An 18,052-nucleotide genomic window follows, 5' to 3' on the forward strand; every position below is an offset into this window, starting at 1 on the left:
TCCCTTTAGTTGCAACGGTCACACGAGCCTCTCGCATCGGTAGCGCAGGGAACACATTTTATACGTCAAGCTTTCGTAAAGAAACTCTAAAAGGATATAAAATCAAAATCTATTTGGAAATCATTCCAAACAGGCTTTAATTTTCTACTTTTTCAGTTTTCAGACACGAGATATATATTACAGCATGTATCCTACCTAACTCAAGAGTTTTCTGAGCGTAATGGTTAACACGCTCGCTTCGTGAATACGAAGTGTGCAGGTTCGAGTCCTTATTATGACGAATCTTTTCTATTTCCATTATTAGCGTTGTGTTAATCTGTATCCCTCTTTTCATACGTTCTTATCACAATATTATGTCTACTAGGAAAATTGCTTTATATTTATGGTACTTATAGCAAGTGATGTTATGATTAATAGCACATAGGACTGTCGCCTAGGTAGCAGATTCCCTATTAGTTGTTTACATAGTTTCGAAGAAATTGTAAACTATTCCACTCCCGAATTCCTCTTCCTATGAATGGATATTTACCCGATTAGTTCTTTACATTTACAGTACCTTCCAACTTTATCTTCATAAAGTTAAAAATTAAAATGAAATAAAATCAATAAATGGAAGCATCTGGAACTAAACGAGGTCACAGAACTAGTTGCAAATAGAGCATCGCGGAGATACTTAATCAATTCACAGAAGCCTGCAGATAGAATGCTCAAAGGCAATAAGTCCGTAAAGAAGATGTGTGTGTGTGTACGTATATGGAAGCGCGCAAAAGAGAGTTAAGAACAACGGCAGGGAACGAAAATACATTTTAAAATGTAAATTAGAAATACGATGAAAACCTGCGTACCTTCTATTAAGGAGCGAGCGACTTGACCAATCTACTACGAGAATACTTTTCGAAAAACGCTGCCTTACATGACAGGTTATAACTGGCGTAAGAAAATGTAATCTCGATATTTTAATCCCAATTAGGTATTGATGTTGAAGATCATAGATTAAAATCACGAAAGCTTGACATGAATCGTTGTCCATAACTCTTAAGACTCCCTTTATTAGGCTTTTTGGTGATAATCAGCAGACGCAAGTACAGGGAAATAAGACAATCGAAATGGGTTTCATGCATCTGACGATAGATAGCACCACACTCGAAAGCGAGAAATCGCTGAAAATCAGTCTAGCCAACTTCGTATATCGGTGTCTAGCTCCGGGTAGCTACCTAGCGCTTGCGCGGAGGTGGTTAGACGCAAGCCAAAGTACCAGCCGATTTACACCTCCAGGCAGTTTACCTCCCGAGCAGCTGCCAGCCACTTTACCAGCAGATGGTAGAACCGGCCCTTACTGCTGCCCAAGCTACCAGCCATCCATGTATAGAGATCAGTGATCTTGTCGCAAACAGTTCAGTGTGAGTGGCATTCTATTTGCGATCATTGTAAAATTATCAGCAGCCTGTCAGGGTTTTCCAACGTCAATGCAGCAAGGGGACTGCTAATTAGGGCGTAGTCCACACAACTGTGTGATAGGATTCTCCCAACCCGGAGCCTCTCTCTTGAACGTTTTTTGAGGTAATATTAGTCTATACTTTTTAACATACTGTAATTATTCCAGCTGTAGACATCCATCGTTGACTTAGCTTTTGTTGTTATGCTATCTGAGTGCTTACTTACGACGTGCAGATCAATGAGACGAAGAAAGGCAAGCCTTATGATTTATGTAATGGATACTCTTACAGAAATTAAGGGAAAAGTGAGGGATGTTTGGTGACGTGAGTTTGGTTTAACCGCTGGATTTACGTCGCAGCCACACAGATAGGTCTTATGGCGCCAATGGGATAGGAAAGGGCTTGGAGTGGGATGGAAACGGCCGTGGCTTTAATTAAGGTACAGCCCCAGAATTTGCTTGTTGTGAAAATAGGAAACCACGGAAAACCATCTTCATGGCTACCGACAATGGGATTCGAATCCATTATTTTCCGAATGCAATATAATCTTTTCGCGCTATCATTATAGAATTATCATCTTTTTCAACTTATTTTAATCTAAACATTTCCTTAACATTAAGTTCTGGAATCTTGTACATCTAATCCAAGCGTACAGACAAAAATTATAATTTTATTTATATGGATGAATGTAGGCCAAGTGGCCGCGCGTTTTAACGCGCTACGGCTATGGAGCCAAGCTCTGCATTCGGGAAACGCGTGGGTTCGAATCCCACCGTCGGCTGTTCTCAGAATAGTTTTCTGTGGTGTAATATTTTCACTTCCAGGCAAATGCCGGTACAGTTCCTATCCATAGGCCAGAGCTGATTCCTAGCACCCCTTACCCAATTTCATTCACCGTAACTCATTTCGTCTTCATTATCTCCTCAACTGAGTTTGGTGCCAGGAAGAGCATCTGACCGTAGAAACATGCTGTAAAAATTAATCTCATCTCATCCCGACCCGGTATCAAGAAACGAGACTGAGGGGTAGACATACATACAGTAGTGTCCCCTACTGTATAAGAAAGTGTAAGTTAACTGTTGAGTATGAGATGAGCTACGCTTGCTTCAGAAAGAGTAGCACTGTCGAAGAAGTTACAGCAAAATCCTTTGTTTTGAAATCGGAAAGTGTAAAATTCAACGGTTTTAATACGCCCATCTTTTGTCCTGCTTCTTAAAACTCATTTAACTGCCTTTACACCCACAACCATCTGGTAACTCTAAATAAAAGGTTTATTTGAGTCCTGTTTATTCTCTGCCAGTCCCGATATAAACTCATCAGTCTCAACTGGTAAATGTAAGTAATTTAATGAGTTTCAACATACGATTCGTAAGAATCCCAGTTTCGCCAGTTACTTGAGGGATGTCTCCTGTACCAGTCCTTCAGTATGGAATTCCCCCAGAGCAACCTGACTGTTTGTACATCACTGATAAGAGTGATCGCAAACGGGACGACACCGCCTGGCCAGGTAGTCTACAACAGATCACAGCGGTCATAATGAACGAGGGAACAAGTGAGCCGGAAGCGAGGGGTAAGAGAAAGGAATGCTGGAATATGACAGTATCGTTAAATGGCACGTGCAATGCTCCTCCCTCCAACCCTAGCTGTCAGACACCAACTTTAGTTATAGAGATATAGGAAGGAGAACAACGATGACAATGAAATTATGCTAGAGGAAGTAGAGAGGACGGTAAATAAACTACGGTGCCATCATGCAACAGGAATATATGAACTTAGACCAGAAAATATGAAAACGAGTGGAATTCCGGTATGAAATGCCTTCGTAAAGTAATAAAATTAGAATTAAATTTGAGTTAAGTACCATCGTATTGGACGAAAGCCGTGCCGGTTATTGCACCTATCTATGTGAGGAAAGAGGAAAGATTACAACTATCGAGGTTATACAATGATCTATATAAAGCCAGCTGTTCGAAGGCATTCTGCGACCTATGCCGGAGTGTCACTGGATGAAAACCGGTGCAGTTTCAGACAATAGAGCAGGACCTCTCAAACGCCCAAAATCTCACGCGTGCAAACCAAGCCGCAGAGGTTCTGCGCACTGTGCATCGTTCCGACTCGGCTCGGTTCGGAGCAGCGTTTTGTCTCAGGGCTACTCGGCTAAGCTCAGCTCAACTCTGCTGGGATGGTGGGGTACTGTAGAGCAAGTGAGGAAGGGTGAGACAGGCGCAGAGTGAGAGAGAAAGAGCGCTATGGCTCACAATCGAGGAGGAGGGGTCTAACACTTTTTTCAAATAAGCGAAGGCGTGTTTGCACCGGTGCATGCACCCTGAGAGGCACTGCCATAGAGGAATTGTGAAGAGCAGGTTTTCAAAAGGCATAAAATAATATAACAAAATCAGAGGCAGGGGGGGGGGAGGTAGACATTCTGACTCCTTGGCTGAATAGTCAGTGTTCAGGCCTTCGGTGCAGAGGGTCCCGGGTTCGAATCCAGGCCGAGTCGGGGATTTAAATCGCGTCAGATCCTTCTGTCTTAGGGACTGCTTGTTTGTGTTTATTCCAACACTCCCCTCTTCGTATTCAGACAGCACACCACACTAGCAACCGTCAGACAAACACGCAATAGTGATTCCAGCCCTCCTTAGGGTTGGTGTCAGGAAGGGCATCCGGCCAGTAAACAAGGCCAAATACGCATGTGCGGCACAATTCGCACTCACGGCCTCACACGTGTGGAGAAGAGCGGCAGATGAAGAAAGAAGGTAGACAGTTACTGTATGCTCATTTTTCATTGACCTACGGGCCGGCTCCGTGGCTGAAGGGTCCGCGTAGTTGCTTTCGGTTTAGAGGACCCCGGGATCGATTGCCGGCCAAGTAGGGGATTTTAATCTTAAATTGTTTATTCCCTTAGTTCTGGGACTGGATGTTTGTGCTGTCCCCAACATCCCTGTAACCTACACATCACACTATCCTTCATCACAATGGCACACAGTTCCCATACACGGCAGATGCCGCCCACCCTCGTCGGAGGTTCTGCCTTATTATTATTATTATTATTATTATTATTATTATTATTATTATTATTATTATTATTATTATTATTATTATTATTATTATTATTATTATTGGTTTGTTAGTTTGGTTCGAAACAGTTCTTAAGTTCAGTGCTATAGACCTGTAAAAAGAACACATTTTTGATATACGTAATATTTCATTAAGTGACTGATTAGTAAATACCCTCGTAAAACGCGATTGCACTTAAGAAGTAAAGGCACTGAATTATTGCTTGAAAGCGACTAGGGAATAGAGAAATTAACTAAATCCATTTCTTTCAAAATAACTATTTCTAAAAGCGAGTTCCATATAGTTCTTTAAAAACTCTTGATCGTCCTGTCGGAAGAAGGTATTTGACGCGGACAGAACAAGAATCCCAATGTGCTTCCTCGGAAATATGTTTTCTCGTTCCGTTGAAAAGTGAGAGAAATGACTTACTTCCACTCTCCGCCAACCGATTCAATTGTTACATGTAAGATTGTAATAAGGACTCTCGTAATTGAATTTTGGCTTTAAAAAATATTTTTCACATTGGAGTTTTCAGTGGTTGGTGTCAAAGGTGAAGGTGTCGGTAGAGGAACCACGCAGTTTTAAGTTTAGCTGTAAGCTTCCACGGATTAAGCCAGGATTACTCACTGTGAAACTCTTACGAAACTGGTGTGACATCATCAGTCAACATCTGACAATTATTTCTCGCATTACGTAGCGTAGGAAACCTTGTTGTTGTTTTTTTTTTTTTTTTTGCGCCACCCCATGTTCATCAAAGGTTATTATTAAGCGTGACTCCCCCTCCCCCTCTCGCCCAACAAACACTGCACGTTCATTAACTTTCTGTATGTCTCCGACAGCTGGCAAAACTACCGCTACTATCCTGTTCTTGCATTCCAGTTGAAGTACCCATGAAGAGAACGTGGGTTTGTATCTCACAATACAAAATGCTCCCAGCATGGGGGTCAACCCCACTCCCGCCCCGTAAAATTTATAAAAACATTAAACACCATTTCAAACGGTAGTAACATTCATTATCCAATAGAAAATTCCCTGGTACGAACCAAAACTGCTACCATTACTTCACATAATTATCTCATGCAACCCCTCTCCCAAAGACGAATAGGAATGAAACAGGATCAGGGAAAACAAAGCACGAAGTGCAGTTTGTAGCTTTGTTCGTAGAACAGTCAGAAACTGTTGTCAACTGTCAGACGCATGCGCGCAGTCTAAGTCGCGTTCGTAGTAGCGATCACCAGAGTTGCTGACTACTTGTTCGTACAAGGTTTTCAAACTGTTGGAAACCATCAGCAAACTGTTGGAAGAGTTTCTGATCTTGGATGAAAACTATTTCTTTCAGCGAGTCAGAATATGCGCGCGCATACCCAGTGCCATGTATGCTCGTTTCGTAACTGACCTGAGAATTACTTCACGGCCGTGATTAGTTGCTCAACCTACAAAATAAGTAAAATTTACCAAATATAACCCCACTTCTGTATTTTATGTCTAAGTGTATATATTTCAGACTTTCGACTAATACTGTTTATTCATTCACGTTATAAGACCACGTTCATCCATTTTTAAACTTGAAGTTACGAAACAAATCTTAATTAATTTCTGAAGCTCACACAATACACAACAGCTGACCTCTCCAACCACTTCCGTTCGTAGTGGAAATTAGCTCATAAAGTTTCAAACTAGTTACCAACCGCGCATGCGCATAATGAAGATAAATCGAACTATCACGGATTCGTTCTGCGAACAAACTTTATATTTTACACGCACACACAAGTGGACATGTCAGCGGCTTGTCGGGACGTACTCGCTTTCTTGCTCTCTGTGGCCTTTGCAGTTTAATATTGTTTTGTATTATTGCGATCTTGGTTTGATCTCTTAATCGGCTTAATATAAAAACCTGATAGATGTACAAGGTCATTAAAACGTTGCAGGAATGATCTCCAGTCTACAGAACTAGTTACCGGCTCTTGGAGTTAAACTGTCACCACGCTGATATCGTGCCGCTAGCGACCGAGTGGATTAAGCATCGTGTCTCATGCGACAAATCTGTCAGTCAGTCAGTCAGTCACTGCTGACATTTATTTAGGGAATCTCCGAAGTGACAGATTGCCTATCGGTTGTTTACTTAGCCTTTTCTTAAATTATTTCAGAAAATTTGTAAATTAATCGAACATTTCCCTTGGTAAATTATTCCAATCCCTAACTCAATTTCTTGTGTGTGTGTGTGTGTGTGTGTGTGTGTGTATGTATGTATATTGGGTATTTAGTCCTAAAGCTGGTTTGATCCTCAACAGTTCCGCCAACAGCTGTCATAAATAGCCTAGGCTTCACTGAAGAGGCATACTAAGAAATGAGGAGTGAGGTAGTTTCGCGTTGCTTTCCTCACCAAGCCAGAAGTTGCTATTACATAGCAGTCTGCCAAGCCCACTGAGATTCATGTACCAGCCGACTCTATGAGTGAAATTTTCGCATCATTCATAATATGGACTGGCTGCATCAGGAATGGTATTTCTAGCATCGCTCATACCTCAGTCACTTTCATATTGTCAAAGCCAAGAATGAGACTGAGTCAGAATGGCATAAACCTCAGGTAGTATGGACTCGGGAGGTGAAGAACTATGAACCTCTTCAAGGGGCTCTACATCATTGAAAAACATACGGCTTAGTCCGTCGGCCACAACATTTTCAGTACCTCAGATATGCCTAACATCAAATTGGAAGGCAGAAATTCGGATGGCCCACCGGGCTATACGACCAGTACGACGCGGCCTACCTAAGACCCAGCTTAAGGCTTGGTTATCAGTCTCCAAGTCGAACTTGACATGTTCCAGATAGAGGCGGAACTTTTCTAAAGCAAATAAGACTGCCAAACCTTCGAGCTCATAGATGGAATACTTGGCTTCTTGAGCCGATAGGGTCCTAGAGGCATAGGCGATGGGTCGCCTCCCTAGTTCAGTCTCTTGAAGAAGGACTGCAGCTACCGCCGACGACGACGCGTCGGTTTGGACGATGAATTTCTTGGAGAAATCGGGCATAGCCAGAACAGGGGCATTACACAGAGCTAATTTGAGATCTTCAAAAGCGGCTTGTTGAGAAGGTCCCCACTCAAATTTGACGCCTTTCCTACGTAGTAAGTTCAAGGGCGCCGCTCTATTGGCGAAATTTGGAATAAATTTCCTGAAGAAATTCACCATACCAATGAATCTGGCAATACCTTTGATGTCCTTGGGAGGCTTGAAGTCACGGATGGCCTGTGTTCTAGAGTGATCGACTGCAACACCATCGGGCGACACAATATGCCCTAGGAATGACATGGAAGGCTTAGCGAAGGCGAACTTGGACAACTTCACAGTTAACCCAGCCTTACAAAGGCGATTGAGAACTTCTTTCAGATGATCTAGATGTTCTTCGAAGGTCTCCGAAAATACGACGACATCATCGAGATAGTGGTACAAGTACTCGAATTTGATGTCGGAGAAGACCCTATCTAGCAGTCTCGTAAGTACAGCTGCTCCCGTGGGGAGCCCGAAAGGTACGCGGTTGTATTCGTACAAATTCCAATCCGTGGCAAACGCTGTAAGATGTTTAGATTCTTCGGACAGAGTAATTTGATTATAGACCTGATTGAGGTCCAAGATGGTGAAAAACTTAGCTTTACGAAACCATGAAAAACAAGAATGAAGGTCGGGAAGGGGCACAGATTGTAACACCACCTTCCGATTGAGAGCCCTATAATCAATCAGAGGCCTGAAGCCACCTTAGGGTTTCGGGACTAGAAAAATAGGCGAAGAATACGCCGACTTAGAGGGCCGAATAATACCATCCTTTAACATTTGATCGATGATTTCTTTCAATGTCTTCATTTTAGGTGGAGATAGCTTATAAGGTGGAAAACGGACAGGAATCGAATCCGTGACCTCAATTTTGTATTCAATAAGGTCAGTAACACCAAGAGTATCAGAGAACACCTCTGGAAACGACTGACACAGCTTACGAATACTATCAGCCTGCTCCTCAGGTAGATGTCTAAGATCTAACAACATCTCATCCTGGGTAGGCGAAATAGATGAACATGACACAAAATTACATTTCAATAAGGGGATTTTACAATTAGAAGCAAATTTGAATGTGCACGACTTACTTTGAAGATCGAGCACTAGACCAGTATGGGACATGAAGTCGGCTCCCAATATAATGGGGCAAGACAAGTGCTTTGCCACAAACAATTTAACTTTCCAAGTAAATTTAGAAATCCGAATTTTGGCATATAAAAAACCTAAAATTTCTAATGGAGAAGAATTAGCCGAAACATATTGAACTGAAGATGAGCAATAGTCAGGAAGTTTACAAACAGTTTTCAATTTGGAGTACCATTCAGCCGAAATAATAGAACACACACTGCCTGAATCTAATAAAGCTGTTACAGGTTCATTATGTATTTCAATTTTGAGAAAAGGAACAGGTGCGGGGGTATCCGCCGCTATCCTAAGACATTCTTTAGGGCCTTCAAAGGATGAATTCGAAAACTGAGTTTTCCTTGGGAATTCGGCAGTTTTACTTGGGGCTGAGCCTCGGTAGGTCGACCCAGCCGAAGCTACTAGTCACTTGTTATTATTGGCATTGGTGGAAGTTGCACCAGAAGTGGAGCAGGAGGGGGTGTTGTTCGAATTTGGGCAATTCTTGGCTATATGGGAAAACGCGCCGCATTTAAAACAGCCTTGAGATGACCGTGCTCCATTCCTTGTCCCACTAGACTTGATCAATGGACATGTATTGCGAAGATGGTCAGGCGACCCGCAAGCGTAACATTTGCGGGGTGTGACGGGTCGGCATCTTCTGAGAAACTTTAGAATTAACATGGTTGTTAAAGTTCAGGCTTCCTCCAGTAGAGGAGTTTCAACTGGCGCAATGTTTGAATTAGCGGCGTGGAGGTGTACCGCCCGGTACAGACCTCCCCCCTCCATCCTCTAGTAGTTTTCGGCCTCCATTGTAATATGAATGTGTCCCCAAAGTTTCATTCCATTACTGTATGTCCAGCAGTTTAGGCTCGGCGATGATGAATCAGTCAGTCAGTCAGTCAGTCAGTCAGTCAGTCAGTCAGTCAGTCAGTCAGGACAAGTTATTTTATATATAGTCTATAGATTTAGTGAATTTATTCTGAAATACTAAATAATAAAATAGGACCCTATGAATTGTGTTCATCACTTTTGGCATGTAGGACAATGATGAAACAATTCATCTTGGATTTTGGCGCAGTTATCGTGAGCCCACTTTTTGCAACCATTGCACTGAATCCAATCGTCATCATAATACTTGTCATCTCCAATGCCGTCGAACAGCTCCTCAATTGTAATCACGTAGGCTGAGTGGTCATCGAACCAGCTCTCAGATCCAGGTAAAAATCCCTGACCTGGTCAGGAATCGAACCCGAGGCCTTCGGTTAACAGGCAGACACGCTACGTCTACACCAAAGGGCCGGCCTCAAATTATAAAACAAGTTCTTTTAGAATCACCAGTAAAACTACGAAGAAACGCAATTATTACAATTGTTTCAACGGTCCAAATTACACCCTCTCGGGCAGTCCAAATTACACGACTTGCAAATATTTAATCAAAACTAAATAATATGCAAAGTACTTAACATTTATAAATGAAACGATGTTAACACTTACCTAGATATTTCATCAATATTTGTAAAAGCTAAACACCCTCTTTGCTGAAATGACTACTTCACAGTACACTTACTTGTCACCGTTTAAGCTTACAAAGAATGTGATGATTCAGATTGTTTCCCTCTTCCCCCTTCAACATTAAGTCCATTAACAAAACAACTTCAAGAAAGAAAGCTACCCTCGGTTGTCTTGCTGACACCTCACACAAGGGGTGACCAAACTTGCAAATATCAAAAATATTATCGGTCCAAATTACACGCAGGTCCAAATTACACGGACTTCCACTACCGTTAAATATACTGTTTCGAATAAAACTCCATCTGTTTCATCACTTTAATTTATTTCAGAATGACCCAATAAATGCACACACACACACACACACACACACACACACACACACACACACACACACACACACACACAATTCTAATCAGCTATGAATGGCCACACGTACTAATTGCTGTCTATTTACAAGTCCCTCTACCTTACGGCATAGCAGGCGGTCCAGCCGTTGCTATACCTGCGGATGGCTAATCCTTACTTTCACTTCCCCAAGTTCAGTCACCTCATGCAGCAGCTATATGTGGACTGCTGGATCTGAACCCAGAGCTACGGGCCACTCGACACACGATGACTGTTCGTTGGTTCGACTCCACAGACAGTCCGGTAATTCACACAGTCATATGCAGTGAACAACTAAACAGCTCAGCAGTATTCAACAGCAAGACGATACTCAGAACAACGAGCAGTAACGCAGGTCCATTTACCCTTACACTCACGATAGCAGCTTCCCTCTCTGACTCACGCCGAGCCTCAGTCCACAGAAATACACGAACAAGCAGTCTTCCGTTCCGTCGTCTCCAGCCCACCCACTCACTGGTCTCTCTGACACCACAACAACAGCTCCTCGTTCAGACCTCGGTGGGATACTAGCGACAGCCAACACCTCCGTCGCCCTCAGCCCAGTCACCTAACCTCAACACATTGAGTCTTACACTGAATTCACCACGGAGTCCAACACTGACCCCGAATCTAGCACCAACTATAGCTCCACCACGGAGCCAAACTCTGACCTCGAGTCCAGCACCAATACAGGCTCCACCACAGAGCCCAACACTGACTCTAGCTCCACCACGGAGCCCAACTGTGACTGACTGTTCGCGGTTAGCCTCCCTTTTTATAGCTCGAGGGATTTTTGCCAGAATTTTCGCGAGATGGCTAGAGCCAGAATATTCCCGCTGAATCTTCAAGAAACTCACAGGTACGCGGGCCGACGAGAACAATACACGGAAAGTCCGGCCCCAACCCACAAGTCGGCTGGGAGATCCCAGGTCGTCTCAGTCACTGTCCCCTTCCTCGATGTACCGAAATGGGCTACCACGGGGCTGGCACGTAACAATACGAATGCACTTCCCGTCGCTGGATAAATTTCCTCAATCTATCACTACTGATCTGAATTTAGAATTGCAAAGAAATTGAAAATTGATTGAATACTGTATCTCCCTTGGAAAGTTATTCCAATCCCTAACTCCTCTTCCTATAAACGAATATATGCCCTAAATTGTCCTCTTAAATTCCAACTTTATCTTCATATCTTTCCTACTTTTAGAAACACTACTCAGACTTATTCGCCTAATAATGTCATTCCACGCAATATCTCCACTGACAGCTCAGAACATACCACTTATTCAAATATTTGCCTCCACTGCCTTCTTACTGCTCCATGGCTTCGGCATCGAGTGCTGAAAGTATTGCATTACGTCACAAGGGTACTCGTTCCTTGAGCCTGGTGTAGACGTTATTGTGCTGTGAATGATAATTGTAAAGTAATATGAGCAAAGACAGTATGATGAGGCCAGCAGATCTTGTTACAGGTACGTCGTATGAGGTACCATCACCGCCAAAAGGCAAGGCGGTGTTCTTAGACGCTAACGAAGCGAAGCAAGTACGACGCGCAGCTCCTCAACCCAACCAGTTCTCACCGTCCCTGGAAGCTCGTAGCAGCGGACATGGGTTCTTCGACAGCGGCGGCGGAGGAGGCAGAGGCTACACGGGCGACAACAATTACGACTACTACCCCAACTATATCCCCGGAGGTGGCAACTGGAATGGCAGTAAGTAGCTCTAGCTACCTCAACATTTCCCAAGTAGTGCTGAAACGGAGATAAATGCTTGTTTTGAGAGTTACTAGAATAATTTCGATAATTATCAGTAATCAGATAAATCAAAGTGGACCGAGCTCGATAGCTGCAGTCGCTTAAGTGCGGTCAGTGTCCAGTATTCGGGAGATAGTAGGTTCGAACCCCACTGTCGGCAGCCCTGAAAATGGTTTTCCGTGGTTTCCCATTTTCACACCAGGCAAATGCTGGGGCTGTACTTTAATTAAGGCCACGGCCGCTTCCTTCCCACTCCTAGCCTTTCCCTGTCCCATCGTCGCCATAAGACCTATCTGTGTCGGTGCGACGTAAAGTAACTAGCAATCAAAGTGGATAAACTTGTAATCAAAAGCCTAATTCGACAGAATACTGAGCTCCATAATGTATGAATACGTAAATCAATTTCAAGTGAGGTATGTAGTATTTGGGTCATCGGTCTATAGACAGGTTTTATGCAGCCCTCCATGCCACCCTATCCTTTTCATTCCTACGTAACTACTACATATACTCTAATGTGTTTGTCATATTCATACCTTGGTCTATCCTTACCGTTCTTATGACCTACACTTCCCTCAAAAGCTAACTGAACAAGTCCGGTGTCTTAAGAAGTGTCACCGGGTGAGTTGACCACGCGGTTAGGGGCGCGCAGCTGTGAGCTTCTGCGATTTCCGTGGTTTCCCATTTTCACACCAGGCAAATGCTGCACCTTAATTAAGACCACTTCCTCCCCACGCCCAGGCCTTTCCTATCTCATCGTCGCCATAAGACGTATATGTGTCGGTGCGACGCAAAGAAAATAGTAAAAAATAAAAAATAAAAAAAGAAGTGTCCCCTCAACAGTTCGATTCAGTATCTCTTCGTTCGTGATTCACTCCACCCATCTCACCTTTAGCATTCTTCTGTAGCACCGCATTTCAAAAGCTTCTATTCTCTTTCTTTCTGAGCTTGTTATCGTCCATGTTTCACCTTCATGCTCCAGACGAATTTCTTCATAATTATCTCTGTTGTTGTTTTATTATTTATTATAAATTCTTCCCCCACCTAGAGGCTGCCCGAAGACAAAGAATACAGAATACAGTGAATATTGATTTTAAAAAAGAAATAGTTTGCAAAGAATTCGAAAAATTAAATATGATTGTGAAGTTAGATCTACAAACTTAAAGAATAAATGAATTAAGCTAAAAGCTACAAAAACATTTAAAGCGTTTAAAAAGTTGTAACAACAACAACTTGAGAAATAATTCCTCACAACTTAAAATATAAATATGATACGGACTTGAGGCCAGTTGATATTATTCCGATGAGTAGCCTATAGATGTCTCAAAATGAGAATAGAGATCTCTGAGAACTTTTAGACTCCATTCCACGAGTTCATCAGTGCTGATCCCAAAGACTCTAATGAATTTTACCACCTTTATGGCGATCAGTCCCCCTGATACTAATCATAGGACCTATCACTTGAATATCCTCCAGCTGGCATTTTTCTGTGTAGTATGGCACTGTAGACAAGAATATACGGTACGATTCCTTTCGTCGTCAACTTCGGCTAGTTTAGTTAGATGTGACTCGCATCTTCTCGTGGGGTCTAGAATGAATCATATCATATCATATCATATCATATCATATCATATCATATCATATCATATCATATCATATCATATCATATCATATCATATCATATCATATCATATCATATCATATCATATCATATCATATCATATCATATCATATCATATCATATCATATCATATCATATCATATCATATCATATCATATCATATCATATCATATCATATCATATCATATCATATCATATCATATCATATCATATCATATCATATCATATCATATCATATCATATCATATCATATCATATCATATCATATCATATCATATCATATCATATCATATCACTTTTTTTTGCTAGGGGTTTTACGTCGCACCGACACAGATAGGTCTTATGGCGACGATGGGATAGAATAGGCCTAGGAGTTGGAAGGAAGCGGCCGTAGAAAATATCACAATATGAAGATAAAGTTGGAAATCAAGAGGACAAATTGGGGCAAATATTCATTTTTGGGAAGGGGAGTTCGTGATTGGAATAACTTACCAAGGGAGACGTTCAATAAATATCCAATTTCTTTGAAATCGTTTAAGAAAAGGCTAGGAAAACAACAGATAGGGAATCTGCCACCTGGCGACTGCCCTAAATGCAGATCAGGATTGATTGATTGATTGATTGATTGATTGATTGATTGATTGATTGATTGATTGATTGATTGATTTAAATGACAACAATTATTGATAATCAGCCCCAGTGCTGAAGTACAGTAAAGCCCAGATTATCCTCGGAACTGGGTGGCAAGGGCACCGCGAATAACCTGAAAAAAAATATACTAGAAATGGGGTGTAAACATTAAAAAATTAGCATAAAATGTATGTTTTATTGTACAAGACACATAATATGTAAAACTTTTAAAATATGTACAGTACATCAGAAACCTTTGCTCTACGTCAAAATCACTACAATAAAGTATAATACCGGTAAGCAAAAAAAAAAAAACACTGTACTGTTAACAAAAAGCACACTTACTGACAACTGGCACCACTGGCAGGCCGAGAGGATATGTACGTAAAGGGAGAAGATTAGTGAACTTGACAAGTGGATCGATACACACGCCCGCTCGAGTCGTCAAGATCAGTGATCAGAGAATGTGAAAGCCATGACCAAAACAAAATAGCAAGAGCTTGCCACAAATTTCAAGAAGGCCTACAGTATTACGGTGCACAATAAACCTGTCAGTAATGGTCGACCTTCGCTCTTTAGGGCCTATTGTATTTTCCTGTTGTTGACTTGGATTAAAATCGTTTTTTGAGGTTCGTAATTTCTTAAAAGTTTGGGGCATTCGCGGATAATCCGCACCACCGATCGTCCACTCGCGGAAAATCGGGGCTTTACTGTAAGTTCGAAAACTTTCATTAATGGGTTTTCAGCCATTCACTGTCCTACATGTCACATGGTCCTAACGAAATTTGAACGCAGCATTCAATAGAGACTAGGAACAGAAATAGAAACCTCTTCATTATGTGGCGGGTTAAGGGAGGGCTTGTAGTGCAATGGGATGAGTTGTGGATCACTAAACAATTCCCGTGAAACCTCAGGCTTGTGATGGCATCTGGGGAGTAAAGAGAGAAAGAAATGCTTTCCTATGACGGTCATGCCAATAGATGTCAAAGGAGCTAAGGCCGCAAAACACTACATCATTAGCTTGTAAGAGAGGAAACGGAAAGGGACGACTTGGCACTGCGATGTATGTGACGTGACTCTGTGTATTGAACATTTGAAACCATATTACGTGCTTAATAATTATTAGAGGTATACAGCTTCTCCCGCAACCATAAGAGGAGGCAAAATCTTCGGTAGCAGATATTTACATTTCAAACCAATCAAGATTATAATAACATTGTTAAAATTAATGCATTTTTAATTCACTATAGTAACTGTGACAAACTCCTTTTGGATCGTGCAGATAAGGGAGACACTTAAATGAACTTGTATTAAATGCTTTATATTGCATTTGTAAAAATTCAGCATAGACATTTTGCCTTACATCTGGTCCCAGATTATGACGATTTTTATTTATTTTAATGTATTTCTGTGAATTTCCTCCCCACATTGGGTTCATACTGTAATTTGTTTTCAGGAGACAACTGCGGTCCAAATTATGGTGGTGGCGGCGGCTCTGGAGGCGGTGGAGGGGGCTCTTGGGGAACTGGTGACAGCGGGGGTAGAGGTGGCCAATGGGGAGGTGGTAGTAACGGTGGAGGTAGCCAGTGGGGAAGTGGAGGTGGAGGTCCATGGGTAGGTGGTGGTGGGAATGGAAATGGTCCATGGGGAAGTGGCAGTGGCAGTGGGCCTGGTCAGTGGGGGGGAGGAGGAGGAGGTGGTCAGTGGGGAGGGGGTGGTAATAGTGGTGGAGGTGGAGGAGGTCAGTGGGGATGGAGTGGCGGTAATGGAGTGGGTGGTGGTGGTGGAGGTCAGTGGGGAAATTTGCCTTGGGGTGGTGGTAACGGTAATGGCGGGCAGTGGGGCGGAGGGAGCAGCGGCAATAACAGAGGAGGTGGCAATGGCGGTGGTGGTGGTGGTGGTGGTTGGGGAGGAAGTGGTGGCAACTGGGGTGGAAATGGTGGTAGATGGAGTGCAGGTGGTGGAAGATGGGGTGGTAGCAACAGTGGTGGTGGTGGTGGAGGTGGTGGAGGTGGTGGTGGTGGGGGCTGGAATGGAGGTCCAGGAAATGGAGGAAGTGGAGGCGGCTGGAATGGAGGCACGGGCAGTGGAGGAAATGGAGGAGGCTGGAATGGAAATGGAGTTGCAGGTGGAGGCGGGGGAAGTAGTTGGTATGGTGGGGGAGGAAGTGGAGGAACACCTGATGACGGAACTGTTGGTTTCTATGGAAGAGGCCGAAGAGATTAATTTTCTGAATTCAAGCAGCATGCAAAAGGATATTAAGTGCTGCTGCTTTGGAACCAAACCATTCATTCTAACAGAACACTATACGGAGTACAAATCAATTATGTTGTTCGGTTAGTTGGTCGATAAGTCCTACGCATGAAGTGATATGATACAATATTATTGTTAGAGGTAAGACATTTATAAGTGGCTCTTATGCACGGCGTAAGTCTGTTTATGATACAAGCAAGCAGGATAGTTCATTGCAGGCAATCAAGAAGAGAATATGAAATCCAATCAGTTTTGTTTGCAGATTTGCATAGTCCTATGTCATATACATGTTAACACCCTCAGATGAGGCAAACGTGTGGGGCTTCACTGGAAGAGTATTCATAACCCTTTAAATGACTATGTACAATATATGAGATGCACTATGTATAGATATAAACTTATTTATTATTTTATATTATGTGTCATTGTCGTGAGTTTCTGTAATATAACAAGACATGGAATTAAAATGTTTGAAATTTGATGGTAATTGGCTTCTGATTTCTAATGTATCCACCACATCACTCCCAAACCTTAACCAAACGTGATTGCATTGCAAACAGCACAGTGATTAATCTTAGATAATTATCTACCACTTTCCAATAAACAATTTTAAATGCGGGGAGCAGAATTTTAAAAATAACAGCTACCGTATTTAGTTAGCTATTCCAGAGTTTTCCTACACTCTGATAGTCACCAGCATTGCGTCTCACCCATTGCCAGTGATGCGGAAGTCACAGGAAGCAGATGACATGGTTTGTTCTGTTGACCTATGGAATACAACAGTCTTTAGTTTGAATATTTCCTGGAATAGTTTTGAATGAATGCCGGGAAGGTTGCGGCCCCCTAGGGATGTAGTTGAGATCATAGAGGCTAAACTCAGATGCTAAAGTGAATAATAAAGCACTGCACAGTCCCATCAACCGAACAACTTACAATCAGAGGCGGTCGGTAGGCTACAAATTGGGCTGTGAGTACTACACGCAGACATTTCCGATGTTACACTACTGTGGACATACACTGACATTCTCTTACCAATGTATCCCGTAATGAACCCTCAACTGATGTACAGGGTCTCTCTTATATAAACCCAGACAGTCCAGCGGCGTTTCAACTCTCCAAGACCTAAGCAGCTGTACGGGAGACGCGTGCACGTGTTCAAACTAGCATCAATAGCCAGTCTGAATATCAGCTGTGAACATGGTGAGACAGTTATCATCACAACACCCTATTTTG

At 42.5% G+C, this 18,052-nt stretch overlaps 1 protein-coding gene across 1 annotated transcript in view; it reads left to right on the forward strand.

The window, feature by feature from the left end:
* LOC136863476 (uncharacterized) overlaps window positions 1-16,792 on the forward strand; it is a 51,928-nt gene extending 35,136 nt beyond the window's left edge. Inside the window, exons 3-4 of the mRNA XM_067139878.2 lie at window positions 12,037-12,276; window positions 16,023-16,792. Of these exons, the coding sequence (XP_066995979.2) occupies window positions 12,037-12,276; window positions 16,023-16,792 (1,010 nt within the window). The remainder of the gene's footprint in view (window positions 1-12,036; window positions 12,277-16,022) is intronic.
* The last annotated feature ends 1,260 nt before the right edge of the window (window positions 16,793-18,052 follow it).

Source organism: Anabrus simplex, chromosome 2 (assembly GCF_040414725.1).
Source record: "Anabrus simplex isolate iqAnaSimp1 chromosome 2, ASM4041472v1, whole genome shotgun sequence".
NCBI classification, from domain to species: domain Eukaryota; kingdom Metazoa; phylum Arthropoda; class Insecta; order Orthoptera; family Tettigoniidae; genus Anabrus; species Anabrus simplex.